This window comes from Pelophylax lessonae (genome assembly GCF_965119305.1).
Source record: "Pelophylax lessonae genome assembly, chromosome: 6".
NCBI lineage: Eukaryota > Metazoa > Chordata > Amphibia > Anura > Ranidae > Pelophylax > Pelophylax lessonae.
Genome location: NC_138773.1, coordinates 95,984,468 through 96,011,677, shown reverse-complemented (window position 1 = coordinate 96,011,677; position 27,210 = coordinate 95,984,468). Strand labels below are relative to the sequence as shown.

At 42.9% G+C, this 27,210-nt stretch overlaps 1 protein-coding gene across 1 annotated transcript in view; it reads left to right on the top strand.

The window, feature by feature from the left end:
• LOC309558636 (uncharacterized protein) overlaps nucleotides 1-27,210 on the top strand; it is a 526,969-nt gene that overhangs the window by 362,328 nt on the left and 137,431 nt on the right. Inside the window, exons 4-7 of the mRNA XM_082261702.1 lie at nucleotides 9,451-9,611; nucleotides 11,955-12,128; nucleotides 18,451-18,592; nucleotides 22,613-22,800. Coding sequence (XP_082117828.1) covers nucleotides 9,451-9,611; nucleotides 11,955-12,128; nucleotides 18,451-18,592; nucleotides 22,613-22,800 — 665 coding nt within the window. The remainder of the gene's footprint in view (nucleotides 1-9,450; nucleotides 9,612-11,954; nucleotides 12,129-18,450; nucleotides 18,593-22,612; nucleotides 22,801-27,210) is intronic.

The following is a 27,210-nucleotide window of genomic DNA, read 5'->3' as shown; positions in this document are numbered from 1 at the left end:
TGTACATCGTCCACAAAAAGGGATAGACGGAGCTCCTGAGAGCCCACACGGATCCCGTGGAGGGGGGCTTTAGTTAGTAGGTAGCGGGAGAGGGGTTCGAGCGCGAGATTGAACAAAAGCGGCGAGAGAGGGCAGCCTTGTCAGGTGCCTTTGTACAGTCGGAAGTCATCAGTGAGGGAACCCCCCACACACAGTCTGGCCGACGGTGACAAATATATCGAGGTAATGAAGTTGACAAAGGGTCCATGGAAGCCCATGACATCTAAGACTCGACGAAGCCAGGTAAAATTCACATTATCAAATGCCTTCTCGGCATCGAGTGTCACTATAGCCATGTCTCGGTCCGAATGGATTCGGGCCTGGTCCAGTGCTACCTGCACTTTTCTAATATTGGCTGTAGCCGAGCGACCCTTGGTGAACCCCAATTGCGCCGGATGTATAAGGTAGGGCATAATATTAGCTAAGCGAGAAGCTGTGATTTTCGAGAGAATTTTGACGTCAAGGTTCAACAAGGATATAGGGCGATACGAACCCGGCTCCAAGGGGGTCTTTTCCCTTTTTCGCTAGCAACTTGATGATGGCTTGATTACCCGTTGGGAGATAAGGGCCGCCGTTCCATATAGAGGAATAAACTTCGACTAGTGTGGGGATTATACTGGGTGCAATGACTTTATAGAACTCCCCGGAAAGACCATCGGGGCCAGGCACCTTATTAGCAGCAAGTCGTTTAATCGTTAATGAAATCTCCTCAGCCGTGATTGGGGCATTAAGTGCGTCATGATGTTCTCTAGTGATCTTAGGGAGCCCGGTACCGAACAAAAAGAGGTCGGCCACAGAGCCGTCCACCTCGTCGGGAGCATACAGCGAGGTGTAAAAATCCTGCATAATCTGCTGAACCCCTTGGGGGGTGGAGTCAATCACTTCCGTTTTGTTCCGTAGTGAGCCAATGTGGGTGGTGGACATCGGACCTTTACACAACCTAGCCAACAATTTTCCAGCCTTGTTGCCAAAGCGGTGTAGGGTTGCCGAGAGATATGCCTTATGAATGAGTTCTACCTTGTCAGCCCACGTGTCAAAGTTTTGCTTGGCCGCCAGCCAAGATGTTCGAGCAGCGAGGGTGTCCCACTGTATAAGTGTGCGCTGAGCAATCTTCAGCCTTTCGCTAGCCTATTTATACCCGCTGTTTGCATGACGTTTAAAGGCCGCCGCGTAAGAGATAATACGGCCTCTCAAAAAAGCTTTACCCACTTCCCAAAAAAGGAGAGGGGAGCCGCAATGTTGTGAATTGGCCGCTGAGTATTCTTCCCACGCACGGTGTAGGTAGGAGTTGAAATCAGTGTTATTTTTAAGGTAGGAGGGAAATCTCCAAATAAGAGGGGTGGGAGGGGATTCCGAGAGCGTCAATCACCGACGCCAACGGAGTAGGGCAGTCGGGGGTGCGGGGAAGCGATGAGGGACGAGGGGGGGATTTGTCCAGGACCGGATCCATAGGCGGGGGGTAGCATGGCCCATAGGTCAGCCCTTGTAATCAAGGTAGCATGGGTCTCGACCCAGAACAAGGGGGAGCAGGCAACCGAGGTGTACACAAAGGGAACGGGAGAGGAGCACATGACATTAAAGATACAATAAGCAGTAAACCGAGGCATCAGCCTATAAAATACCAATATCACAAAAATAACACAAAGAATGAACCTGAGAAGGTGCCAGAGAGAGCACCATGGATCACCCAGGCAGGCAGCCCAGAGGTAGCAGTTCCAGGATAGATCCTAGAGAAGGGCACATAAACCTACGGTAGAGGGTAGTTCAGCGCGGAGCGCCCGGGCGACCAGAGCTAACCACGTCAGAGTATCTTTGGTGGTTGGGGGATTGCTTCCTAGGGCTCCGTTGATCCAGTGGTCTGGAAAAGGGAAGGGATTTGGCAGAAGTAGGGGGGCCCTGATCACCATGATGAAGTGTGCAGACAAAGGCCTCTGCTTCTTCAGGATCCTGAAAGGAAAGTTGGTTGCCGTTGGGTGCACGAAGGCGCAGTGTCGCCGGATAGGCCAAGGTGAATTTCAAGCGTTCCTGATGCAGTTTGGAACATACGGTCTGAAAGGCTTTACGTCTTTTTGCGACATCAACAGAATAATCCGCAAATATCAAGATTTTCATGCCTTCAATTTGGAAATTAGAAGTTTGGCGAAATTTTTGCAAGATAGCAGACTTGTCCGCATAATTCAAATACTTAGCAATGATGGGGCGCGGGTATTTGCGTTCTTCCGAGTACAAACCCATCCTGTGAGCCCGTTCTACCACGCACGTGCCATGTAGCCCCAGTGCTGCAGGGATTTTTTTAGCACAGAATTCAGGGATGGCAGAGGGGGCAACGTTTTCAGGAACCCCAATAAATGTCAGGTTGCTCCGTCGCGACCTATTTTCCAAGTCCTCCAGTTTATCCATTATGATGCGATTTAATTTATCCTGCGATTGTTCGGTGCCTTGAAATTGGTACAGCTCATCTTCGACATTAGAGAGATGGGAGTCCACCTCATTGAGCCTTTGGGAATGTGCTTCCAGCTCCTTTTTTATGCTGGCCATGTCAGCAGCCACAGCTTTCTCTATAGAGGCCGCGATGGTAGGGGTTAAAAATGCCACAACTGCCTGTGCAATCTGCTCTGTAGAAGTGCCAGGTATGGGAGACACAGGGGCAGAATGCTGCTGGGGGGTGCCAGGTTGCACCTGCGTTGTGTCCATAGCTGTTGATTCCGCTGCAGCGCCAGAGCAGGCCGAGACCGGGGCCTCAATTTGCGAGGTGGCCGGCGGAGGGCGTGGGGCGGCCTTCTCCAGGAACCGCTCCATCGAGCAGGATGTAAGTGGTCTCTGCCGGGCCCCTGGGACATGATGGGCAAGTGGAGAGGTGCGGAGGCCGGTGAGGTGCGTTGGGCAGAGTTTTTAAGCCGTTATAAGGGGACCCGCCGCAGAAGCTGCTGTACTCACCTACTGCATGTGACGCCGGAACCGGAAGTGCTCTTTTTTTTTTTTATTCGAAGGAGAGAAAAAAAAATGGGGAGGGGGGAGGGGGGAGGGAAGGAAGGGGTGGCCTAAGGGGAGGGGACTGAGGCCAGTAAAAGGCTTCCATGCTGAGTCCTTATAGACATAAGCCCTACTGAAACATTCTAGGTAAGAGACCTATAAGCAAAGCCATGTGGTTGGGGAGGCTATCCCAATGGCTATCTCATATCCCCTAAATGGGATCTGTACTGTGTTAAGTATTTCCTTTGTTCTCCCTGTAGCTTATAATGTCCTTAATATTAATGTACCGTTTATTGTCCTGCTTTTCTGTCCTGTTTTTGTGTGGAGATGGGGATTTTGGTAGAGGAGCAGGGCTCTGCTTCCCCATATCCAAGCTGCCTCTTCTGACCTAAGGAAACTGGGGGAACGCACCACTCACAGAGTGACCCATGAGCTCTTCCACTGCTATATAAAACCGGGTGCCTGCCTGGTCCAAAACCACAATGGTAAGAGAAGAGTGATGGTAGCACTTCCAGCATATAAAAATTGATCCCTTAAAAGTAAAGACATGTAGTACAAATACAACTAGCCTGAAGGGATGGGAGACCAAAAACCCCTGGTCCCAAGCATTCCAACACAAAATAATTAAGAGCACACTTGAGTGGACAGAGCAAATGCTGTATGGAGTATAAGGATGTTCAGAGTATACATAATGCAATACCTATAAAATCAAGGCTACTCAGAAAAAATCACCATCATCCACTCACAAAGAGAGAGGGGCCACACAGACCTGTGAGAAGACATCGGACAATGAAACCACATATGTGCTGCTACATAGATTATGACATAACCAAACTGACCTCTCACAGTGCCCAGACATATGAACCATATACTGTACATCAACAGGAAAGGACATTCCCAATAACACCCCCAATATAACAGAACAAAATATAATCAGAATATGTAAATAACCATTCAAAGTGAGGGGAGAAGGGGAGGGCCAATCAATCATAAAAATGGGGTGTCCAAATATACATTTAAGGAGAGGTTACTGACAAATATGCCAGTAGAGAAAGGAAATGCAGGGTCATTCATAGTAGTATGAATCATCCCACTCAAAGTTCAAACCCTCTAGACTCTGGGTATGTAAATGGGAGATCCAAAAAACTCCCATTCCTGCATAACCGGTGAGGGGTGGTGACCTTTTTAGGTTATTATGCAGGAGGGAGGTGTTTTGGATCTTCCACTTAGATACCTGGATTTCAGGTGGTTTGAACTTTGAGTGTAATGTTTCCCACTACTATGAATGACCCTGACACCCCCTTTTTTTTGATTGATTGCCCCCTCCCTCCTTCCCCCCCTCCCGATTTAAATGGTTATTATTTACATGTTCTGATTATATTTTGTTCTATTATATTGGGGTGTTAGTTGGGATGTCCTTTCCTTGATATATAGGGGTCATATGTCTGTGCACTGTGGCCCCTCTCTCTTTGTAGTACACTGGCTTCACATCGTTATAATGGTTCATCTTTGTATCTGTTTTTACAGTGAGTGGATGATGGTGAGTACCCTTGGTTTTATAGTTATTGCATTATCTATTTTTCCGTTAAAATAACCCAGTGCCCATTCGGCACTGGGTTATTTTAACGGAAAATTGCGCGGTCATGCGACGCGGTACCAAAATAACATTGACGTCCTTTTTTTCTCACAAATATAGCTTCCTTTTGGTGGTATTTGATCGCCTCTGCGATTTTTATTTTTTTGCGCTATAAACAAAAAAAAGCAACAATTCTGAAAAAAAAAAAAAAAACAATATTTTTCACATTCTGCTATATAACATTCCCCCCCCCCCCCAAAAAAAAATGTAAAAATCTAATTTTTATCCTTTTAGGCCAATTTGTATTCTGCTACATATTTTTGTTTAAAAAAGTCACAATAAGTGTGTTTTGATTGGTTTGTGCAAAAGATTTATGTAATTGTTTTTTTACTAATAATGGTGGTGATCTGCAATTTTTAGACTGAGACATTGCAGCGGACAGATTGGACCCCTAACTGATATTTTTGGCCCTTTTGGGGGGACCAGTGACTTTACTACAGTAATCAGTGCTAAAAATATGCACTGTTACTGTAATAATGACACTGGCAGGGAAGGGGTTAAACTAGGAGTGATCAAAGGGTTAAATGTGAGCCTATGAGTGTTTTCTAACTGTTGGGGGATAGGTTTGTGAAATGATCATAGAAACCTGTGATTCTATAGCTGACCGTCCTTCTCTCTCAGCAGGGAGCGATCGCTGGTGCCCGGGGGCCCCGTGGATCGACATCCCCTCCCCCCAGCACCATGCGTGCGCCCGACGTAGGGCTATGAGAATTCGCACAGCCGAGCCAGCCTGGAACAGTAAATCTGGCAAGTGGTTAAAAGTAGCCATATCCAGACAACAACATAGTATTGTGTGTTTCTTCCAAACAACTCAACTTTGGTTTCGTCTGTCCACAGAATATTTTGCCAGTACTGCTGTGGAACATGCAGGTGCTCTTGTGCAAACTGTAAACGTGCAGCAATGTTTTGTTTGGACAGCAGTGGCTTCCTCTGTGGTATCCTCCCTTGAAATCCATTCTTGTTTAGAGTTTTACATATTGTAGATTCGCTAACAGGGATGTTAGCATTTGCCAGTGACTTTTGTAAGTCTTTAGCTGACACTCTAGGATTCTTCTTCACCTCATTGAGCAGCCTGCGCTGTGCTCTTGCAGTCATCTTTACAGGACGGCCACTCCTAGGGAGAGTAGCAGGAGTGCTGAACTTTCTCCATATATAGACAATTTGTCGTACCGTAGTAATTTTGTAGGTTTCAAGGTAAACGTAAGATCGAGAGCAAGAATTCTAGCACCAGACCTTCTGTGTAAATCTAAAGTGGTAGCCTGTAAAGGCTTTTAAAGCATCTCCTATGAATAATTTAAAGAGGAGCTCCAGGCTCCTTCAGGAAAAAAAATAAAAGTCAGCAGCTACAAATCCTGTAGCTGCTGACTTTTAATATTATGACACTTACCTGTCTAGGGATCCTGCAGTGTCTTCCCGCCAGCCGATTTTTCAATGTCGCTGTTCCACAGGGGTTCGCCATTTTAAAGTATGACATGTTTGGTATGTATTTATATGGCATAACATCATCATTTATATTTTACCAACAAAAAAATTGGGTAATATATTGTGTTTATGTGCGCTAAAATTCTATAAAGTGTATTTATTTTTGCGTTTGAAAAACCACTGCTCAAAAACTGCTTAACATAAAAGTTGGAACAGCCACAATTTTATTCTCTAGGGCCTCTGCTTAAAAAATATATAATGTTTGGGGGTTTAAGGAATTTTCTAGCAAAAATTTGTCAATTTTTACATACCGTATATATGAAAAGCGTAGGAATAGGCCTGGTCTTTAAGCAGATAAATACTAAGCTGTTATAGTGTGTTTAAGTTCCCTGTCTGCTAGCTGCTGTTTATAAATGGCACTGGTAGACAAATGGCTGAGCTAGCTGTGCTTTTAAATGCACAGAATACAGTATTTATAGATAAATGCGCTGTAGATTAATCCTGGAATTAGAATGGATTTTTTTCCTTTTTGGGAAAAACTGAATTTTAGTTAATAAGGGGTGTTTGCCTTTCTCTGAATCAACTGTAGGTTTAGGGTTCTTTGGAGACGTGCCATGATTACTGCTGCTGATTGCTTTGCCACGAATATGTCTTGTAATGAATGTAGTGTGGGACATTATGTTACACTTGGAAGTGTCAGACAGTAGGGATAATGGAGCTGTTTAACCACTTAAGGACAAGGTCTATTTCTGACACAAGTTAAAATCAGTATTTTTTGCAAAAAAATTGCTTGGAACCCCCAAACATTATCTATTTATATATATATATATATTTTTTAGCAGAGACCCTGGAGAATAAAATGGAGATCGTTGCAATGATTTATGTGACACCGAATTTGCGCAGCGGTCTTACAAACGCAATTCATTTGGAAAAAATATACACTTTTTTTTTAATTAAAAAAATAAGAAAACAGTAAAGTTATCCCAATTTTTCTATAATGTAAAAGATAATGTTACACTGAGTAAAACAAATACCCAAGGTGTCATGCTTCAAAATTGCGCATTTAAAATCATGGAATAGCGAAAAACTTTGGTACTTGAAAATCTCCATAGTTGACGCTTTAAAATTTTTTACAGGTTACCAGTTTAGAGTTACAGAGGAGGTCTAGGGCTAGAATTATTGCTCTATCTCTAAGGATCACGGCGATACCTCACTTGTTTGTTTTGAACACCACTTACATATGTGGGCACGTTTGTGTATGAGTTCGCTTCTGCACGCGAGCTCGGAGGGACGGGGCACTTTAATTTTTTTTTCTTATCTATTTTACCTTTTATTTTTTTATTTTTACACTGTCCCTTTAAAAACATTTTTTTTATCACTTTTATTCCTATCACAAGGAATGTAAACATCTTTTGTAATAGAAATAAACAGGACAGGTCCTCTTTAATGTAAGATCTGAGGTCAAAAAGACCTCAGATCTCACATCTACACTAAAAAGCAAAAGAAAAAAAAAAATGTAACTTTTTTTAAATGGGCCCTTTAAGGCTGTTGGGAGGAAACTACATGTGGTGTTGCTCCGGTCCTCCAAGGCCATAGAGTCGAGTGGGGGCCAGCTTGCCCTCACTCAACTTCCTGCCTAGGAGGGGAAAAGACCGGATTGTTTTCACCGCTACCGATGGGTCCAGTAAGCTTGGAAAATGACTGGAAAGCGGCGGGAGGGGCACCTCTCCTGCCGCCCATAAAAGTGATCCCGCGGCGAATCCTCCCCTAGGACCACTTTTATGTGAAAGAGGACCACCCGCACTGTAAAAGCTATCTGCTGAAAAAAAAAAACAGTATTTAACGTTAAAGTAGGGACGTAAAACTACGGCGGGTGGTCCCTAAGTGGTTAAAGTGATAATAAAGGTTTGTTTAAAAAAAAAATTACAAACATTTTATTCTCACCTGCTCTGTGCAGTGATTTTGCACAGAGCAGCCCTGATTCCTCCAATTTTCGGGTTCCCGGCCGGTGCTCTTGGCTCCTCCTCTTCAGCCAGTGCCCCAATAGCAAACCACTTGCTCTGGATGCACTATTGAGTGCTTGCTCCTGAGACCTGCTCTATGCATCCATAAGACACACAGAGCTGCAGCTCACCCCTCCCCCCCGCTCTCTCCTCATTGGCTCACTTGCTGTAATTGACAGTAGCAGGAGCCAATGGCAGGAAAGAGAGACCCAGGAGAAGCTCAGCTCTTGTGCACATCACTGAATCGAGAGAGCACTCAGGTATGTATTGGGGCGGGCTGCACTGCGCACAGAAACCTTCAGCCTTTAAAACCACTTTAACTTCTTAGCTTCAGCGGCTCCCGGTGCTTTAAGAGGCTTATGATGGTGGGAGGCGAGGCATGGGTGGATTTAATAAATCATGTATTATCAAGGTGCCTAAAAAAATACCCGTCTGTCAGTGTTAATTACGTCAAGGAAAATATTTTTACCATAGATTTTGTCAGCTGCATGTTTTCAGTGATGAAAACTAAACAAAGATACAATTCAAAATAGGTAATTTGACAAAAACTATGATGAAAACCCATTTCCAATTTTCCCTTTCCTATGCAGTTCCACACATAAAAGTTAGTTTATGAAACTTGGTTTTATTTATATAGATGATATATATCACAACAATTAAATCTGTGTATGTAGTGCATGTTCAAATGATGAGTTTGGCAATTCTAAAGAAATGCTTAAATAATGCATTACAATTTACCTAAACCCATTTGATTTTAGTCAACTAAAATGTACTGGAGATTTTAGGTGACTAAAATGCGACTAAAACTTAAACAATTCAGATGAATAAAATACGACTAAAACTAAAATCGCCTTTTAGACAAAAGACTATGACCAAAACAAAATTCAAAATGTGACGTCAAAATTAACACTGGTATCTGTGTTGCTTATACCAACCAATCAGTTTAGGACTTTCTATACAGGTTTAAAATGAAGGGAAGAATCTGAGGGATTGTTTTAGGAAACCAATAAATGTGTCTCGCGTATCAAATTATCAAAGTAAGACAGGAAAACTGTCCTGTGAGACTAGATTCACACTATATGCGGGTGCAGAGATGCGGAGGTGCCATTGATTCCTAATGGTACCCCCACACACTGGAAAGCACTATGGCTGTGATTTTCGAAGAGATACAGGGACGTTTTCCTTTAGTTTTCCCTAGGTACAGCAGCCCATGCACATGCATGGGCTGCTGTACCCATGCAGATGAGGCCACCAGAAACCAGCCTAGTGTGGAACTAGCCTAACATTTAAATACCCGCGACACAATATTGTTTCCTGGAGCCCCTTTAGAGCAAATTAATGCAGGATTTTTTCTCCCTTTTATTTACCATGCTCCAGAGAAACCATTCGACACAGACATCATAATGAACTGCGCAGTGTCTAATGTAATCTGCTCTATCATTTTTGGAGAACGGTTTGAATACAATGACCCAACATTTAAAAGACATATTCGATTAACAGGTGAAAATGAGAAACTGGCTGGTTCACCTAAGATGATGGTAAGCATTGCATTTTAATATGTTATGGTCATTAGCTTAGACATGTTATTACAAATGTTAACATATACACAGCCCATAAAAAGTATTCACCCTTTTGGAAGTTTTCATGTTTCACCATTATAGAACATTGATGGGGAACATAGGGGATTTAGATATATATATAAAATAGTGTCTTTCATGGCAGGGTGACAATGTATCTGTGCAAAAGAAAAAAGGTATGTAAACCCTAACAATTAACTTCATTGATTTGGTTCATTTTGGTCTGGTAAAACATTCCAGTGAAAGCATTTCCAACTAGCGCAAAAAAAAAAAAAAACTTGTTGGCTCCCCAAAACCTGGGTCAGCTGACAAAGTCCTGTTTTCTCTGCCTGTGCTGCATTCATCAGTTACATTGCTCCCAGAACTACAGAACACCCCCACAATGTTTTGGAGATAGTGTGTGTGTGTGCGTTATTGTAAATCTGTCCAAGGGTAGCCTTTTCATAGATACAGTATTATACTGTATATTTCAATCACTGCAGCCCGGATTCCACCCTAAAACTCATTCACTACCCCTACAACTCTTTTCACAATTTCGTGCTAAATGCACTTAGATGTTAAACTTCAATGTTACCACATTGGATGAGCGCAAGGTATCAATATATGCCCCTAATTATCCAACTTAATGTGAAAATAAACTGCAAACAAAAAGCATGTGTACCAACTGAAATAATACTAATTCTCGCATTCAAAAACTATAATGCCATAAATGTTTGTGAGAAAATAATTCATTCAATGTGCCCTTAACAGTGTACTTGAAGTATGATAAACGTGCTCCACACAATTCATGCAGACAAATGCTCTCCAAATGGTTCTTATCAGTGTATCCACTCCATCCCCCTATACACTGAGACTCACCAGACTTTTGGACACAGGGTTTAAGTTGGTCTATATGTGCTTGTGTTGTTTCCCAGATCAGGATATCTGGATATTCACCTGCCTTATGGTCCTCTTCTCTGTCTTTGCAACTCAGGGATTGAAAAGCAAACACAGGATCATCGTGCAACCAGTTTATTAAAATAAATGAAGCTTTAACAAAGGTAAAAAAATCCACTCACATGCCATAGTGCCTTAGCCAACACCCAGCAGATTCCATGAGTGTAATCTCTCTCAAAAAATGCTGACTGCTGCTGTCCCGTGGTCGTTCCACCAGCTCGGAAATTTCGTCATCGGAAGTGACATCAGCAGTTATGTAATACTACTTCTACGCATTTTTTGTTTGCAGTTCATTTTGCACATTAAGTTGGATGTTTAGGGGCATATATTGATACCTTGTGGTAACCTTGATAGACACAATATGTTTTGTGAGCATTTTCACCCTAGGAGAGGAAGTATGTTATTGCCAGAATCATCTGGTGAAAATAAAGGAAACTGGAATCTTCAACAAATTGAACTGTTCTTGCGTTTAAGTAAAAAAATAAAAATAATTACTGCAGAAATATACACACCATTCAAGTTAGTATTTAGTACATGCATCTTTGGTAGCAATTATAGCCCTAAATCTGTGTCATTAGGTCTATATATGCTTTGCACATCTGGACACTGGATGTATTTCTCCAATTCCCTTTGCATAATGGCTCAAATCCTATGCATTTGTACGTGGATTGTAAGTAAACAAGACTTTTCTTGTCTATCCACAATTTGTACACTATATCAGAGCGTGGGCAGTGTTGTTTTAGCAATTCTTATGTAGTTTTGGCTTTATACTTGGGATCATTATCTTGCTGGAAGACATGGGATCCCAGGACTAGGCTAAGGTTTCCTGCAGGCTCCATCAGACTTTCCTTCATGATTTCCAGTAATTTACTGTATTGTTTTTTTACCATCTACCCATCCAAAACTTCCCACAGCACACTGCTACCACCACCATACTTCTTGGTGGTGTTGGTGGGTTTACAATAATCTGCAGTGCTTGCCTCCTATATGCCTTCTGACAAACTGTGTCATATGAATTTTTTTTTTTTTTACCAGTGGCTTGCTTTTTGCCTTGCTACCATAAAGCTATAACTGGTAAAACACCCAGGCAACAGTTGATAGGTAATGACATAGTGGGCTCATGGATCGAACAAGAGGCATAGTAGGAGACACAGACATCTGACATACTGGCAAATACGAGGGTTATTTAGATGACTTTGCTCTACCCGAGAGTGAAGATTCCGGTAAGTATACATTTTGCAGTTTTTTAAAAGGCGCGTTTGAACGACAGGGGGTTATGGCCAGGATGCCACATAGGGTGCTAGATGTGATTCAACATTTTTATGTACATAGACCAAAGATCTAAGAATTACTGGTTTGTCTCAACAGCTGTTCAACTTTTTTCCTCGAATCTCATTCTTTCTTGGAGTCCACAAACAGCTTATGCGGAATTTTGATGAAGTCAAAGAGTTTGTTTTTAAGCGCATCAAACAGCAGAGACAAGTTTTTGATACAAATGCCATCTCTGGATATATAGATGCATACATTTTAAAACAAGAACAGGTATATGTTTTTTCCAATATAATGTGCTGGATTTATAAATGAACCTTGTGTGATTTTGTGGTTTCCTTCACATTCATGAGAATTTATCGGCAATCAATGACAAGGCAAGTAAATCATTCCAAACGTTGTTCTTCACATCCTCCAGTTTCTGTAGGGCAATGGGTTATCTAATGTGAAGTCTATTACATTACATAGTAGTCTGTCTCTGACAGATCCATCTAATGGCTTCATTCACACATCTACAAGATTGCGTTTAGGGGCAATCATCTGTCCTCAGTCACATGTAATCACTGGCTGCAGGATTACATCCAAACATCAGTTTTGGCTGGAATTTTTTACAATGTAAATGAGGATTAATAGTGTTGTTCATTTTTTAATGTGGCACACTCTTTCTCGAAATAAGGACTTTAGCATGGCAGCCCCTCTCTCTAAAAAAGACAACTTTGACAGTCTGGCAGTCTCACTCTAACCTGGCGTCTCTCTTTCAGGACAGTCTCTCTCTTAAAGAAAAACCTATGAAATGGCATATTCTCTTTAACAATGCAGATTTACATTTTCCCTCTCCAAATATTTTTATGTATGCTCATGAGCGCATTTAACCCCACCCCTTGTATTTTATCACCTGTAGCTTATTGTTTAAAATAGAACTAAAGGTATTTTTTTTCATATACTGTAGAACAGGGCTCAAAATTTAAAGTCCCAGGCCTTAAGGGTTACTCGCCACCAGTTGCCCCACCCAACTCCTACCCTGCCCCACCCCTAATCCCGCCCCTAAACACGCCCTCATAAAATTACACTGTTAAATGTTTTTGCATTAATGCAGAAGTTACAAAAATAAATATTAATAACAAAGTTTTCAGTGCCCATCAGTGCAGCCTAATCAGTGCCCATCAAGGGTCTGGAACCCCCAAATCACCCTCCTAGTACCCCTTCCCCCCCAAATTTCACCTCCTAGAACAAATCCTACCTGTCAAATCCTCCCCCCATCAAAATTTTCCCCCTAGCACAAAAAAACCCCATTATTCCTACTGGCACAACCCCCCCCCCAAATACCCCTTTTTAACAGCCCCAAGACTTCCTGTTCTGGCACAAATCCATCCCCCCACCCCATTCCAATAATCTCTATAAGGACGATCCCCAAATCCCCACTCCTGGCACAAATCCTCACCCCCCCCAGCAGGAATCACTCCTCCTAGCACCCTCCCCCCCCCCAATTCCCCTGCTAGAAGAAATCTTATATTGTCACCTCTCAAATTCCCCATCCCAGCACAACCCCCCTCCCCCCCCCATATCGATCCCACTTCACTTAGAAGTAATCATCTTCTCCCCACCCCTCCTAGTACAAATACTTTGTGGGGGATTGTCCCGGGGGGGGGGGGGGGTTGGAATAAGAGAATTTGTAGCATGAGGGGTGGGGAGAAGATGATTACTTCTAGGTGGGATCAATATGGGAGGGGGGGTTGTGCTAAGAGGGGGGGGACTGTGCTGAGATGGGGGGGTTGTGCTAGGAGGGGGGATTGTGCTGAGATGGGGGGGTTGTGCTAGGAGGGGGGGGGACTGTGCTGAGATGGGGGGATTGTGCTGAGATGGGGGGGTTTTGCTAGGAGGGGGGCTGTGCTGAGATGGGGGGATTGTGCTGAGATGGGGGGGGGTTGTGCTAGGAGGGGGGGGCTGTGCTGAGATGGGGGGGTTGTGCTAGGAGGGGGGATTGTGCTGAGATGGGGGGGTTGTGCTAGGAGGGGGAGGGACTATGCTGAGATGGGGGGGGGGTTGTGCTAGGAGGGGGGGATTGTGCTGAGATGGGGGGGTTGTGCTAGGAGGGGGGGATTGTGCTGAGATGGGGGGGTTGTGCTAGGAGGGAGGGGGGGATTGTGCTGAGATGGGAATTTGGGAGGTGACAGGATAAGATTTGTACCCCAGTGTAGTTCTCCCTTTCCTCCAGCATGCTGACCTCAGATACAGAGCGGCACATCGCTCTGTGATCCTCCTCTTCATATGTCAGAGTGGAGGAGGAGCGGAGGAGAAGCCTATTCCTATTGCTTTGCACGGACAGCTGGCGGAAGAGATGCGGCTGCAGAAGGGGAAGAAGATTGCGGCTCAGGAATGACACTGGAAGTCAGATCCGGACTATACAGAGTTTGTTACCCGCCCCCTTTCCACATTGCTTACTTTGACTCGGAGGACAGGAGATAAGAAACTCTGTATAGTCCGGATCTGACATCCAGTGTCATTCCTGAGCCGCAATCTTCTTCCCCTTCTGCAGCCGCATCTCTCCAGCCAGCTGTCCGTGCAAAGGTTTAGAAATTGTCTTCTCCTGACAAGCCCGGTTACGCCCTTTCCTGGGAAAGGGATCTGGAGCTATCGTGGGAACCGGACACCTGGAACTCCATTTTCCGGAGGGCTTTTAAAGGTATCTTGAATATATCTCTAGTTGAAGCTAATGTTAAGATTATTACGCGTTGGTACCTTGTTCCCACCCGTCTAGCCAGAATGTACCCGGGGACTGATCCTCTTTGCTTTCGCGAGTGCGGACATCAGGGTTCCTTGCTCCATATTTGGTGGGAATGCCCGCGTATCCGTAGTTTTTGGAATAAATTGTTTAGTCTGATCCGCAAAGTTACCGGGCTTCCGGCTCCCAGGACCCCGGAAGTAGCACTGCTTCTTGGCTCTGGTGTAAAAGGGCCCAGAACCAGTTTGAAGCTCATGCATTTCATGTTGTTGGGGGGGAAGCTTACCTTGGCTCGGGCTTGGAAGTCCCCCTCGGTCTCAATGGGGGCGACCAAACGCAAAATCTCTTGGATCATGACCCAGGAGAAGATGGTCAGCATCTTCCGTGACAAGCAAGCGGAATTTGAAGCAGTATGGGAACCCTGGCGTCTGTACATCTCATGTCCCTCATCCTAATTGTCTGTGTTTTGTATTTTCTCCACCCGATCCCTTCTTGCATCCACTCCAGCATCTCCATCCTTTCTCCTATCCCCTTTCTCTTCTTGTGTTCTTTCCTTCTTTTCCTTTCCTTTTCTTCCTTTCGGATATTCCATACTTCCTCCTTTCTTGTGGCTTATAGGGTATCTACCTCTCTCAGGACCTATATCTTCAGAGGGTGATTATATGCAACCCCAGTTCATAAGATTCAGGAGGGGGGTTCCCCTTCCTGGTTTACAGAGGGCATTTGTAACTTACATGGAGGTCCACGGTTATATTTTTCTGTGCTTTGCTTGCGGGCTGGGATTCTGTTCTGATCCTCAGACGTTTTAGTAATACTGTTTTAGTAACCATGCCTATCTCGTATTGCATTGTTGCCATTGTTATCATTACAAAGTCCCTTCCCGAGAGGGCTCTGTATATGACACATTGTATACCTTTCTTATGCAATATTTCCTGAGATTGTATGTTATTAATCTACATATGTCTTACAAAATAAAAAACTTTTGCAAGTAGAAATTGTCTTCTCCTCTGCTCCTCCTCCACTCTGACTGTTTAAGGGGAGAAGAAGTCCCGATCTGATGTCTGCTATACTGACAGGAGTGTGCAGCCCGGCGAGAAGACAGAGAGAGCACATCCCGCTCTCTCCTGTCACAGAAACACTCCTGGCAGCGCCCCCTCCACCTCCCATGACACAGACGCCCAGGGCAGCCATCCATCCATCCCACCCTCCCTTGTACCGGCTCTGGGTGAGATGATCGGCTTACCCCCTCCATCAGTCCTGCTGGCCGGATAATGTCGGAGCGGCGGATCATCCCGCTCAGCTTTAATTGTAATTGGCGGGCGCTCGCCGGCATACACAGTCCCACCTCCTAGCCCGGCTTCTTTGATAGACGTCACACGTCCTGGTTGGCCAGGTGTTCTGTCTATCAAAGAAGCCGGGCTAGGAGACGGGACTGTGTATGCCGGCGAGCGCCCGCCAATTACAATTAAAGCTGTTACAGCGGGATGATCCGCCGCTGACATCCAATCCTTCGGCCAGCTTTCCTCTCCTCTCTTCCCCTGACAGTAGCTCGCCCTACATAATTTTCCACTCGCAAAATGCGAGTAGGCGAGTGGAAAATTTGAGGGCTGCTGTAGAACAGGGATCTCCAAACTACAGCCCTCCAGCTGTTGTGAAGTTACAAGTCCCATGAAGCATTGTCAAACTGACATTTACAGACATGGCTAGGCATGATGGGAATTGTAGTTCCTGAATAACTGGCGAGCCATGGTTTGGAGACCCCTGCTGTAGAAGATAGAATAAGTAAGGGTTATAAACCTGGTCAGTTTTTTGTCATCTGAGTTTCATTGGGGATATTTACCTTCTTGTCACATAGCCAAAAAAGGAAATGAGAGGAAATCCCTCCAAAGTGATGGAATCCTTGGTCGTCATCCGAACTAGTGTCTCCATTTGAATATTTTCACCCTATTACTGTTCTGGGGACACTTTCACTCTCTTAACAGGAAACAGGACATGGAAAGATTTGCAGCCCTCAAAGTCAATCCTCTGCTTTTGCCAATCCATATGGAGCACTTCTTTCCTCTGTATGAAGAAGTGATTACAGCACAAAACATTGCAAGGGCAGTTAGGATCGAAATGGCTTGGGCCCAAGGGTCTTGTGCATTCTGCCCACTTCTGTGTCCTCCGGGGAGCAGGGCTGGGACAAGGTCATTTGGTGCCCAGGGCGAAGATGGCAAACTGCGCCCCCCCCCGTCCCCAATCCCGTCCCTGTCGTGGGTGTAATATAGGAATCAATGTAGTTTCAAAACAAGAAAATACTTAAAACAATACAAATTAAATACAATTGGTTAACCTCCTCCTCTCAGCTAGACCTCCCCCCAATCTAAATAATAATTGACCTCCTCTCAGCCCGACAGAGCCCCCCCCCTTCCCACCCTAATCGAAATAGCTGACCCCATCTCAGCCAGAACCCCCACCCCCACTAATCAAAATAGTTGACCTGCTCTCAGCCAGACAGACCCCCCCCCCTCCTCAGCCAGAACCCCCCCCCCCCCACTAATCTGAAGAGTTTACTTGCTCTCAGCCAGACAGACAGACCCCCCTCCCCCCATCTGAATAGTTCACTTCTTCACCAGGGCAGGCAGGCTTCACTCACGCTGCTGCAGACAGACAGAGACACAGTGCCAGGCTCTGGATGTGCTTTTCTGTGCTTTCACTTTTACTTTCTCCTCTCTTCCATGGCTCCTCGAGGTAGTGGCTGAAGCAGGAGGAGAGCGCTCTCTGCTCAATGATGTCAGGGCCGGGACAGACTACAGAGAGCCTGTCAGGGGGGGGGGTGTTTTCTCCGCTCCCCTGACAGAAGAAGAAGTAGAACAGAAGGCTTCAGGCTGTGCCGAGTGCAGGAGGAGTGCACTCGGCACATTGCAGGCAGATAGCGGCTGGCGGCCAGCAATAATTTACACTCACACAGTCAGCAGTGTGTGAAAGAAGTTGTCCAGCAGTGGCGCCCCCCCTCTCTCCAACAAATGTTAGCGCCCAGGGCACCCGCCCCTTCTGCCCCGCCCTTGTACCGGCTCTGCCAGGGAGACATCTCCCAGGAGCTGGCTAAGAATGTCTAGCACAGTGGAGCATAAATCTGACACAGCAGTAACCTTCGGTAGATGTCCCGTATTCTTATGCTGTTTCTCCTGCAATGATCTTCTAAGTCATCTATATGTAGTTGCATGCCTGCCATGTAAGCAAGAGAAGAGGAGAGTTGGGACTCAGTAGCTTGCAGGCTTTGAGAGGTATCTGTAACAGGGTATTCCACAAATTCTGGGTAGTCTGTCGGAGAGAGGCAATGTCTTCCCTGAAATAATGTTTCGCTCACTCAGTGAAAACATCAGTCTCCTTTGCTTGATATTTTTCAGAAGTTTTTAAGAATTCTACAGGAAGGCTAGAAGGATCAGCTGGTACAGTACTGCCAGCTGTGTCAGGCTTACATAGTTCTGGGGGTCCTCCTCATCTAACATCAGTGCAGGCAATGGAGAGCCCAGTGAGCATGCTCTTTTTTGGTTGGAGAGGACTATTAGACGCCTTATTAGGAAGACATACAGCTGACTCCACCATGCTCCAGCCACACCCCTCTGCACTATTATTATTTTATATTAAGCCATGCTTTAATTATCATAGACTGGTTATATTTTATTTAAAACGTGACCTGGAAATGGGGGTTGTAACATTCACCCTTTAATAAATAGAGTGAAAGTCCTATTAACCAAGTGGCCCTTTGCCTTTTTCTCTTTTTTAATGGACCAAGGCTCCTCCAGAGAGCATATAATATATATATATAAAAAAAAGTAAGATGATAAATAAATTATTAGTGTCTGAGTCATTTGATATTTGTGATTTTAGGAGTCAACCAAAGCTGAAACACACTTTGATGATGAAAATCTGGTGTACTCAGTTCTAGATCTCTTTGGTGCTGGAACCGAGACAACATCTACAACACTTCGCTGGAGCATGTTATTGATGATGAAGTATCCAGAAATACAAAGTAATTTTCTTTTCAATGGTTTTTATTGAAAATTTTCAGAGTACAAATATAAAAAACAATAATAGAAAACATCAAACAGCGGTATAAAATTCTCAATGGTCGGCTGTAACAGCCTTAGGGAGGCAAACAAAATAAATACACCAAAGACCATACTGCACTCAACAAGAGAAGTTGTGCCGCGTATGGGCCCGAAGGCTCCCATTCAAATAGTTATTTGGAGACATCGGTCCTTAGTGCACTACAACTCTAGAAGCGAGCATTGATGCCTACTGCAAATAAGTAACCTTACGGGCTGCTGCTAGAAAACCGTGCTGGAACCAAAACAAGATGTTATGCAGCAGTATGTAACCACTGAGAGGACCTTAGGAAGATATTCTTCAAGAAGACAAGTATGAGGGATAGAGAGAAAGGAAAGTATAGAGAGAAAAGGAAGGAAAAGCAAGGGAAAGAAAAGGAAATGGACCCAACCCCACGCCCCGGACCCCGCCCCCGGACCCCGCCCCCGGACTCCGCCCCCAGACCCATACGGATCCCTCACTCGTTCCCAGTAAGGTAGCTGATCCTTGGTTCCCACACTTTGTCGAATATGTGCATCTTATCATCTAGTTGAGCCGACAATCGTTCATTCATCATGATCCAGGATAATTTATGCCTAAGCTGCTCAAACCGCAGGTCAGGAGACCTCCAGGACCTAGCAATCGTAATTGTGGCTGCGATAAAAATAAATGTTATGAGCCGTCTCTGTGCCTTCGTCGCCGTGTCCACCTTTCTGCCCAGTAGGGCCTGCTGCGGGGATTTTGTCAGGTTAACCTGCTTAAGAGTGTATATGCAGTTATACACTCTAATCCAGAAGCGTCTCACCTTGGGGCATTGCCACCAAATGTGGAACATAGTACCTTCCTGACCACAGCCACAAAAACACCGGGGAGACGCCCCAGGCACAAAGGATGCTATCCTGGCCGGCACCATGTACCAACGCAGTAGTACCTTATAATTTGCTTCTGGCTGCATATACCTTTTCTAAGTCGAATTGACTGCTGTTCAAGATGGAATCAGTGATGTCTAGATTAGGGACTTTTTCCTTAGGCTAGTCACCAAGCCCAGAGCAAAGAGCTGGTGACAGGACCTGAGAAGAGCTATAGAAAAGATTTAAAGAACTCATAATCATCTTTCTTAGTTTACCTAATTTTATGTCCACTCATCCCTGGGACCAGCAAAGGTTTTCTTCACCCAAACTTGCCCTGTAGGTGTTGAATTATAGGAATGTATCCAAGTTTCGGGCATGGAGGTTCAGGATCCATGGGTCCTGTGCAATTTGGAAGTCATTGGAATTTTCTTTCCTCCCCTCCAACTCATTTAATTCCCACCATAGTTCCTGAGAGCAAGCAAAGCTTTAAGCAAATGGTACCAAATCTTGTTTCAACAGGAAGTCATCCCTCCAAAGAAGATGTGAAGGATTTCATTCTCCATTGTCGAAAACAGACTTAGGCATTAAACAAAAGAAGGGATCAAGATCCAGAACTTAATTTGGAGTGGTTGCGGTCAATCACTCAATCCATCAGAGAAGGCAGCTATAGGTTGTCCCTAAATCTAGCTGATGTGTATATATATGCATTTTAGTACACACATGCTTCTGAAAGTTTCACTTTAGGTTCATTCAAAAACCTTTTGGCCTTTCCACATACCCAAGACATTTTCCAGTAGTGGTAATCTTACGTGAGCAAGTAGTCTGCAGTAACCCATGCAGTCTGTTGGACCCACTGGAAGGTTGAGAAGTTTATATTCAAGTTTTCTAAAGTAATGTAAGATTTGCTTCTTGCCCCAGAAAAGATGACCCCCACATATGAGACAAGTACCTTTGGTGGGGGCTAATCAGGTAATCTTTTCAGTTTTCATTAGCTATCTGGCATACCAATCTATTCATCTTGTTGGTAAGCAATTCAATGACCTTCTAGTCCAAGGTCAATGACATATTCCAATGGAGGACAAAGTGTCCAATATCAGCATATTGCAGTATGTCCCAGGCGTGAATGTCGTTTTGGGCAAAACAGCCTAGGGAGCCTCAGTTATGCTTCAAACAGACAGCAATTATAATTTCCTATCTTCGAGTCAGGAAGGAACACAAGATTATTCAACTTAGGTCAGAGGTATCTCCTATTCATATTTGCCAACAGTAGACCTGTCTTATCTCATCGCTCTGTCAGACACTGTTAGATACAAAGCCTTGGATGTCAACAAACAGTTCAATGGATCTACAACAAATAAGGTTATCATGATCTCAACCTGACAGTAACCTCTATGGTCATGAATGGCAGTGTTTCCTGCATGAATGAGCTTCACAGAAGTGGAAGAAGTTTAGGTTATTCAATTGTGTGTTTTTATCTATTTTTGTGTATTTGATCATTACTTGTCCTCTGTAAAATAATGAGGACTTCCATAATCTCCACAAGAAATTTAGAAACCATTGCACCATTTGAAACCGCCAAAAAACACCTTAAATTTTGCTTTCTCTATTGTTTCCAATATATTTTACAAAAATTATAACATTTTTTCTGAATTTTTAGGGAACTTAAAACTCTCGATTTCATTCATCCCCAATATTTTTATAAGCAGAACTATCTTATTTTCTAAAGTTTGAATGCAAATGACCAAATCTCAAAAACGTAATCAGCATAATTTGTTGTCTGTACTAGGCATGAGCGAAATTAATTTTTCGAGTTTTCCTATCAGCCAAAATTTGGCCAAAAAAGGAGATTTTTCAAAATTTGACATTTTGGCAAATTGTATTGGAATTAATGGGGAATGCAAAATTAAAACGACCCTGTCCGTATAGGATCATTTGTATCCAAAAGCATGCCTACTAAAAGAAGAGGCAATATACTTATTTTTTCAGAAGCCCATCTCATGAAGCATCAGTGCTTTACTCCCCCTTAGCTGCTGCAAGTATTCGACTGATGGCATAAATACCTATTTCCCCTGCTGTATATTGTACTTTCTCTCACCCGAACTCATACATCCTGTGGTGATAAACAACTACATTGTGAAGCTTGAGAGCAGGTATTCCATACACTGGGGAATGTGAAATACAGTGGCTGTGAAGCAGTGAAGTGGCAGAATTTTCTTTACATGGGTCACCAAAAAAGGTATATAGTAACTACAGGGTATATCATTTTAGAGAAGGGCTGACAGGGTCACTTTAAGGAACCTTTTGGTGCTTTGTCAGGGTGCAATAGACTTCAAATAGCTCTTGAAAGTTAGAGAAGCTCCTTTCAACTTTCCTAGACTGTTTCTTGTGCAAAAAAACAGCCCCTCAGTATTATTAGTATTATTAGTATTGGTATTATTTTTCACAGATTAAAAAATCTGATTAAAATGTTTTTCTTGTTACAAAATGTTTTATTGCACAGATTGGATAAATTCACTACATGTTCATATTATCAGTTTTTGTGTGCTGACTGTTATCAGTTAAATTGTTCTTAGTTTTCTCTAAGGACTACACACTCTTATATGTTATGAAGAATGAGAAAGGGGCGGGGGTTTTTAGCCTTGGTACACATCTATTGATGCATTGGTGCAGTTTACATATGTTCTCGCACATGGTGTGTAGTCTAGCCCAATAATTTTGAGAAGAAGTCCCTGACCCTTTTGTAATATTGTGCCGTACCAAAACACCATCTGATTTGCATGCAAAAACACACAATAGTTGCTGATGCGTGGGGGTGCCATTAAGAGCTAATGGCACACTCATATGTCTGCAGAAGAACAGCACATTTCTGTGCATATCATGCACAACTGTGAACTTAGTCCTTTCTAATGTTGTCCAGACACAGAAGAGTCAGTAAGTGTTTTCGCCCAAGGACATAAAGTGTGTTACTGGTAGAATCACCAGGTTAAAGTAAAAAAAAAAAAAAAGAAAACAATTCAGTCACTACATCTAAGGACTGGTAAGCTGCAATTGATTATGATTATGTTCACATATTATGGCCATTTTTATGTAATTTATTTACTGTTATTTTCTAGAAAAGGTACAAGAGGAAATCCGGACACATATTAAACAAGGTCAGATGCCTAAAGTTGATGATCGCAGGAATATGCCTTATACTGAAGCAGTAATACATGAAGTTCAGAGGTTTGCTAATATCGTTCCTTTGAATTTGCCACACACAACTCCAAATGATGTGTATTTCCGAGGTTACTGCATCCCAAAGGTGAGCTCAGAAAACTCCTCCTCATTTGTCAGTAGAATCATACTGTACATAAAATGAACAGATTCAAACTAACAAACAAATTCTAAGAATATACTGTGGATCTGTACAGCAAAAGGTAATTGCCACTTAAAAAATATAATTTTAGTTTTTCATGGCTGATAGCAGTTAAACTACATGCTAGCTGAGCAGTTCTAGTAGAATATCACTACCAGAAATTCAAGTTCTGTTCAGATGCTAAGACCATTATGAAGCCAAATGACCATGTTAAGCTGTCTGATAAGATTCTTCATAATTTAGAATGAACAAATTGGGTTTAGCACAGTTATGATAGAGTGACACCTTTTATTATTGACCTTGTGTATGGGCTCAGAAGAATAAACTACTTGCAAATACATGGAGCCCAAATTCCACCCATGTTACAAATCTGGTAACCCACGTATGAAAAACAAATAAATATTGCGCTCGTGATAAAGGACAAACATTAAAAATAAAAATGTAAATGTATGAAATGAAGCAGCACCACTAAAGTGAGATATTATCACTATAAGAAAAAAAAAAAAAAAAAAAAAAATATATATATATATATATATATATATATATAATGGTATATATATATATATATATATATATATATATATATATATATATATATATATATAATGGAAGTGTTGCACTAAAGCACATAAATGAGCTTGAGTACATAATGAAAGTCCAAATGTAAACAGTCTTTTTCATAGACCCTAAAAATTCAAGTGAGATTATACCATGTGAAGAAACTTCTGCACTTTTAGGATAAGATGCAAAACCTCCACCGAGTAAAATCACCACCACCACCAATAAAGATGGAATCTTACCAAATAGCCTGGACCCTCTATTCTGGAAAGTCACATAGGCTTATGATGTTATCTCCAACTCTTTAACACAGATGGGAAACAGAGAAATCAGCTCCAGGCAGGCCCCAGGATGATTACAATCCTCTTATGTCCAGCTGGCCAATTTCAGAAAATGTTCCCAAGCAGGAAAACACCAATAGTGTAAAACCTTTTACGAGTTGCGTTTATTAAAAAGTAATGTACTTACATATTTTAAATGATATATTCAGCATTGAAGTGGAATTCAAATATGGCGGCCATTAAAACACCTGGGTAACCCGATGACTGGAATATGTAGCTCTGCCCCTAGGCAGAAGCAACTCGTAAGAGGTTTTACATTATTGGTGTTGTTTCTGCTTGGGAACATTGTCTGCAATTGGCTTGCCGGACGTAATTGTAATCATCCTGGGGCCTGCCTGGAGCTGATTTCTCACCTGTTATGCTGTCTCAATATATTCTTCATAATGTAGAATGGTTAGAATTATTTGAAGGTGCTCTGGTCAGATGAGACCAAAATGGAACTCTTGGGCCTAAAAGCAAAACGCTATGTGTGGCAGAAAACTAACACTGCACATCTCCCAAAACACACAATCCCCACTGGGAAACATGGTGGTGGCAGCATCATGTTGTGGGAATGCTTTTCTTCAGCAGGGACAGGGAAGCTGATTAGAGTTGACGGGAAGATGGATGGAGCCAAATACAGGGCAATCTTAGAAGAAAACTTGTTAGAGTCTGCAAAAGACTTGAGACTAGGGCAGAGGTTTACCTTCCAGCATACAGCTAGCTACAATTGAATGGTTTAGATCAAAGCATATTCGTGTGTTAGAATGGCCAAATCAAAGTCCTGACTTAAATCTAATTGAGAATCTGTGGCAAGACTTAAAAAATTGCTGTTCACAGATGCTCTCCACTTAATCTGACAGAGCTTGAGCTATTTTGCAAAGAAGAATGGGCAGAAATTTCACTCTCTAGATGTGTAAAGCTGGTAGAGACATAACCAAAAAGACTTGCAGCTGTAATTGCAGCGAAAGAAAGTTCTACAAATTATTGACTCAGGGGAGCTGAATAGGAATGCACACCAAACTTTTCAGATATTTATTTATAAACATTTTTTAAAAACATTTATCATTTTCCTTCCACTTCACAATTATGTGCCACTTTGTATTAGTCTATCACATAAAATCCCAATAAAATACATGTATGTTTTTGGTTGTAACATGACAAAATATGGAAAATCCCAAGGGGTTTGAATACTTTTTCAAAGCACTGTATATGTTTTTCAATCCACCGCAGTAAAAAAAAAAAGAGCAAGAGAAGGGGTGGACACAGAGGGCTGATCTCCCTTATGCTTCGCCATATATTTTTTAACACTTTTCTTGGCAAAGATTTCTTCATCCACAGCGATCGATGCGAATGGAGGAATCTGTTGTGTTCTTACTTTTCCTTCAGCCCATGAAAAAAAAAAGGACATTGCATGTATGCCCATCATTAGAAGTGGGTGGATGCTGGGAGGTCTAATGGTGGGCATACCACACATTTTCTGGCAGAGATTTCCTCATCCACATCGATCGATGTGAATGGAGGAATCTCTTAGGTTCTCTTTTTTCATTCAGCCCACAGGCTGCATGAAATAAAAAAAGAACCTTACAATATTTGCTCAACAAGGATCAGCAATGTACTGGTACATCACTGGACTTTGAGTGGTCATACCAGGATGAGACCTGCAGATTTAGGCATCTTTTTGGTATAGTTTTTTAAAGCCAGTGGTCGGCTTTCATGTAAAAGCAATCCTAGAGGCTAATTAGCCGCTAGACTGCTTTTACAAGAAGTGGGAGGGGACCCCCCCCCTTCCGACAACTTCCAAGGTTTTCTTGAGCTCTCCCATCCCACCTGATAACCTGAGACTGCAGCCGGTGATTCCATCAGCTGACTATAGAGCTGATTGGAGAACAGAAAGGCTCCAATCATCTCTATGGCCTAAGATACCAGAAGCCACGAGCATTTCATGGCTTCAGTTTCGCCAGATATAAACAGCGTCATTGGGAGATTGGGAAAGCATTTTATCACACCAAACCTGGTGTGGTCATATGCTTTAAGGTCAGAGGAGAGATCTAGAATCTAAAAGACCCCAATTGTTTAAAAAAAAAGTACCTGTCACTACTTATTGCTGTTATAGGGGATATTTTAATTCCCTGTGATAATAATAAAAATGATTTTAAAAAAATGAGAGGGAAGGTATCAAAATAAAATAAAAAAGCAAAATAAATAATAATATTAATAAAAAAAATTAAGCACCCCTGTACCCCCATGTTTGCGCGCAAAAGCGAACGCAAGCATCGGTCTCATATGTAAACAGCAATTGCACCATGCATGTGAGGTATCGCCACTAACATCAGATTGATGGCAGTAATTCTTGCAGTAAACCTCCTCTGTAAATCCAAAGTGGTAACCTGTAAATGCTTTTAACCACTTTACCACCGGAGGATTTTGCTGTCTTACATCCAGGCCACTTTTTGCGATTCGGCGCTGTGCGACTTTAACTGACAATTGCGCGGTCGTGCGACGCCGTACCCAAACAAAATTTACGTCCTTTTTTCCCACAAACAGAGCTTGCTTTTGGTGGTGTTTGATCACCTGTGCGATTTTTACTTTTAAAAAATTTAAAGAGCGTTTATTTTGAAAAAATAACAATATTTTTAAAATAATTCTATATGAAATTCCCCCCAAAAAAATGTAAAAATCAACATTTTTTTAAATTTTTGGCCAATTTGTTTTCTGCTACATATGTTTGGTAAAAAAAAATCACAATAAGCGTATTTTGATTGGTTTGCGCAAAAGTTATTGCGTTTACTAACTAAGGGAAAGATTTCTGTCATTTTTGGTGTTTTTTTTTTAACGCGTAATGGCGGCGATCTGCGATTTTTTTTGCGGGACTGCGACATTGCGGTGGACAGATCGGACCCTTGACTGACATTTTTTACACTTTTGGGGGTACCAGTGACATTACTGCAGTAATCAGTGCTATATATATGCACTGTTACTGTAAAAATGACACTGGCAGGGAAGGGGTTAATTTTATTGGAGAGGGAGGGGTTAATGTATGCCTGGTGCTTACTAACGTGTGGGGGGGGGGTGACTGAGTGACACAAGGACAGATCGCATGTTCAGCTATGCTGAACACTTCAATCTGTCACTCCTTGTCACTGAGGAGATCCGCCCGCTCTATTTACACAAGCGGGCGGATCTCCAAACTAGATTCCCCGACGATCGGGGAAGAGCCTCCGGCGGCGCGCGCGCGCCGCCCACAAGGGGCGGGATCCAGCCACGTAGCTCTACGTCGCTGGATGACAACGAGCCACATTGCTGCAGTAGCAGCAATGTGAGCAGTGCTAAAGTGGTTAAAGGCTTTTTAAGATGTACATAGTTTGCCACCGCAGCACGGGCGTGCGCAATTTTGAAAAATGTCATGTTTGCCATCTATGTACTCGGCATAAGATCATATTTTATATTTTACCAAACAATTGGGCAATATATAGTG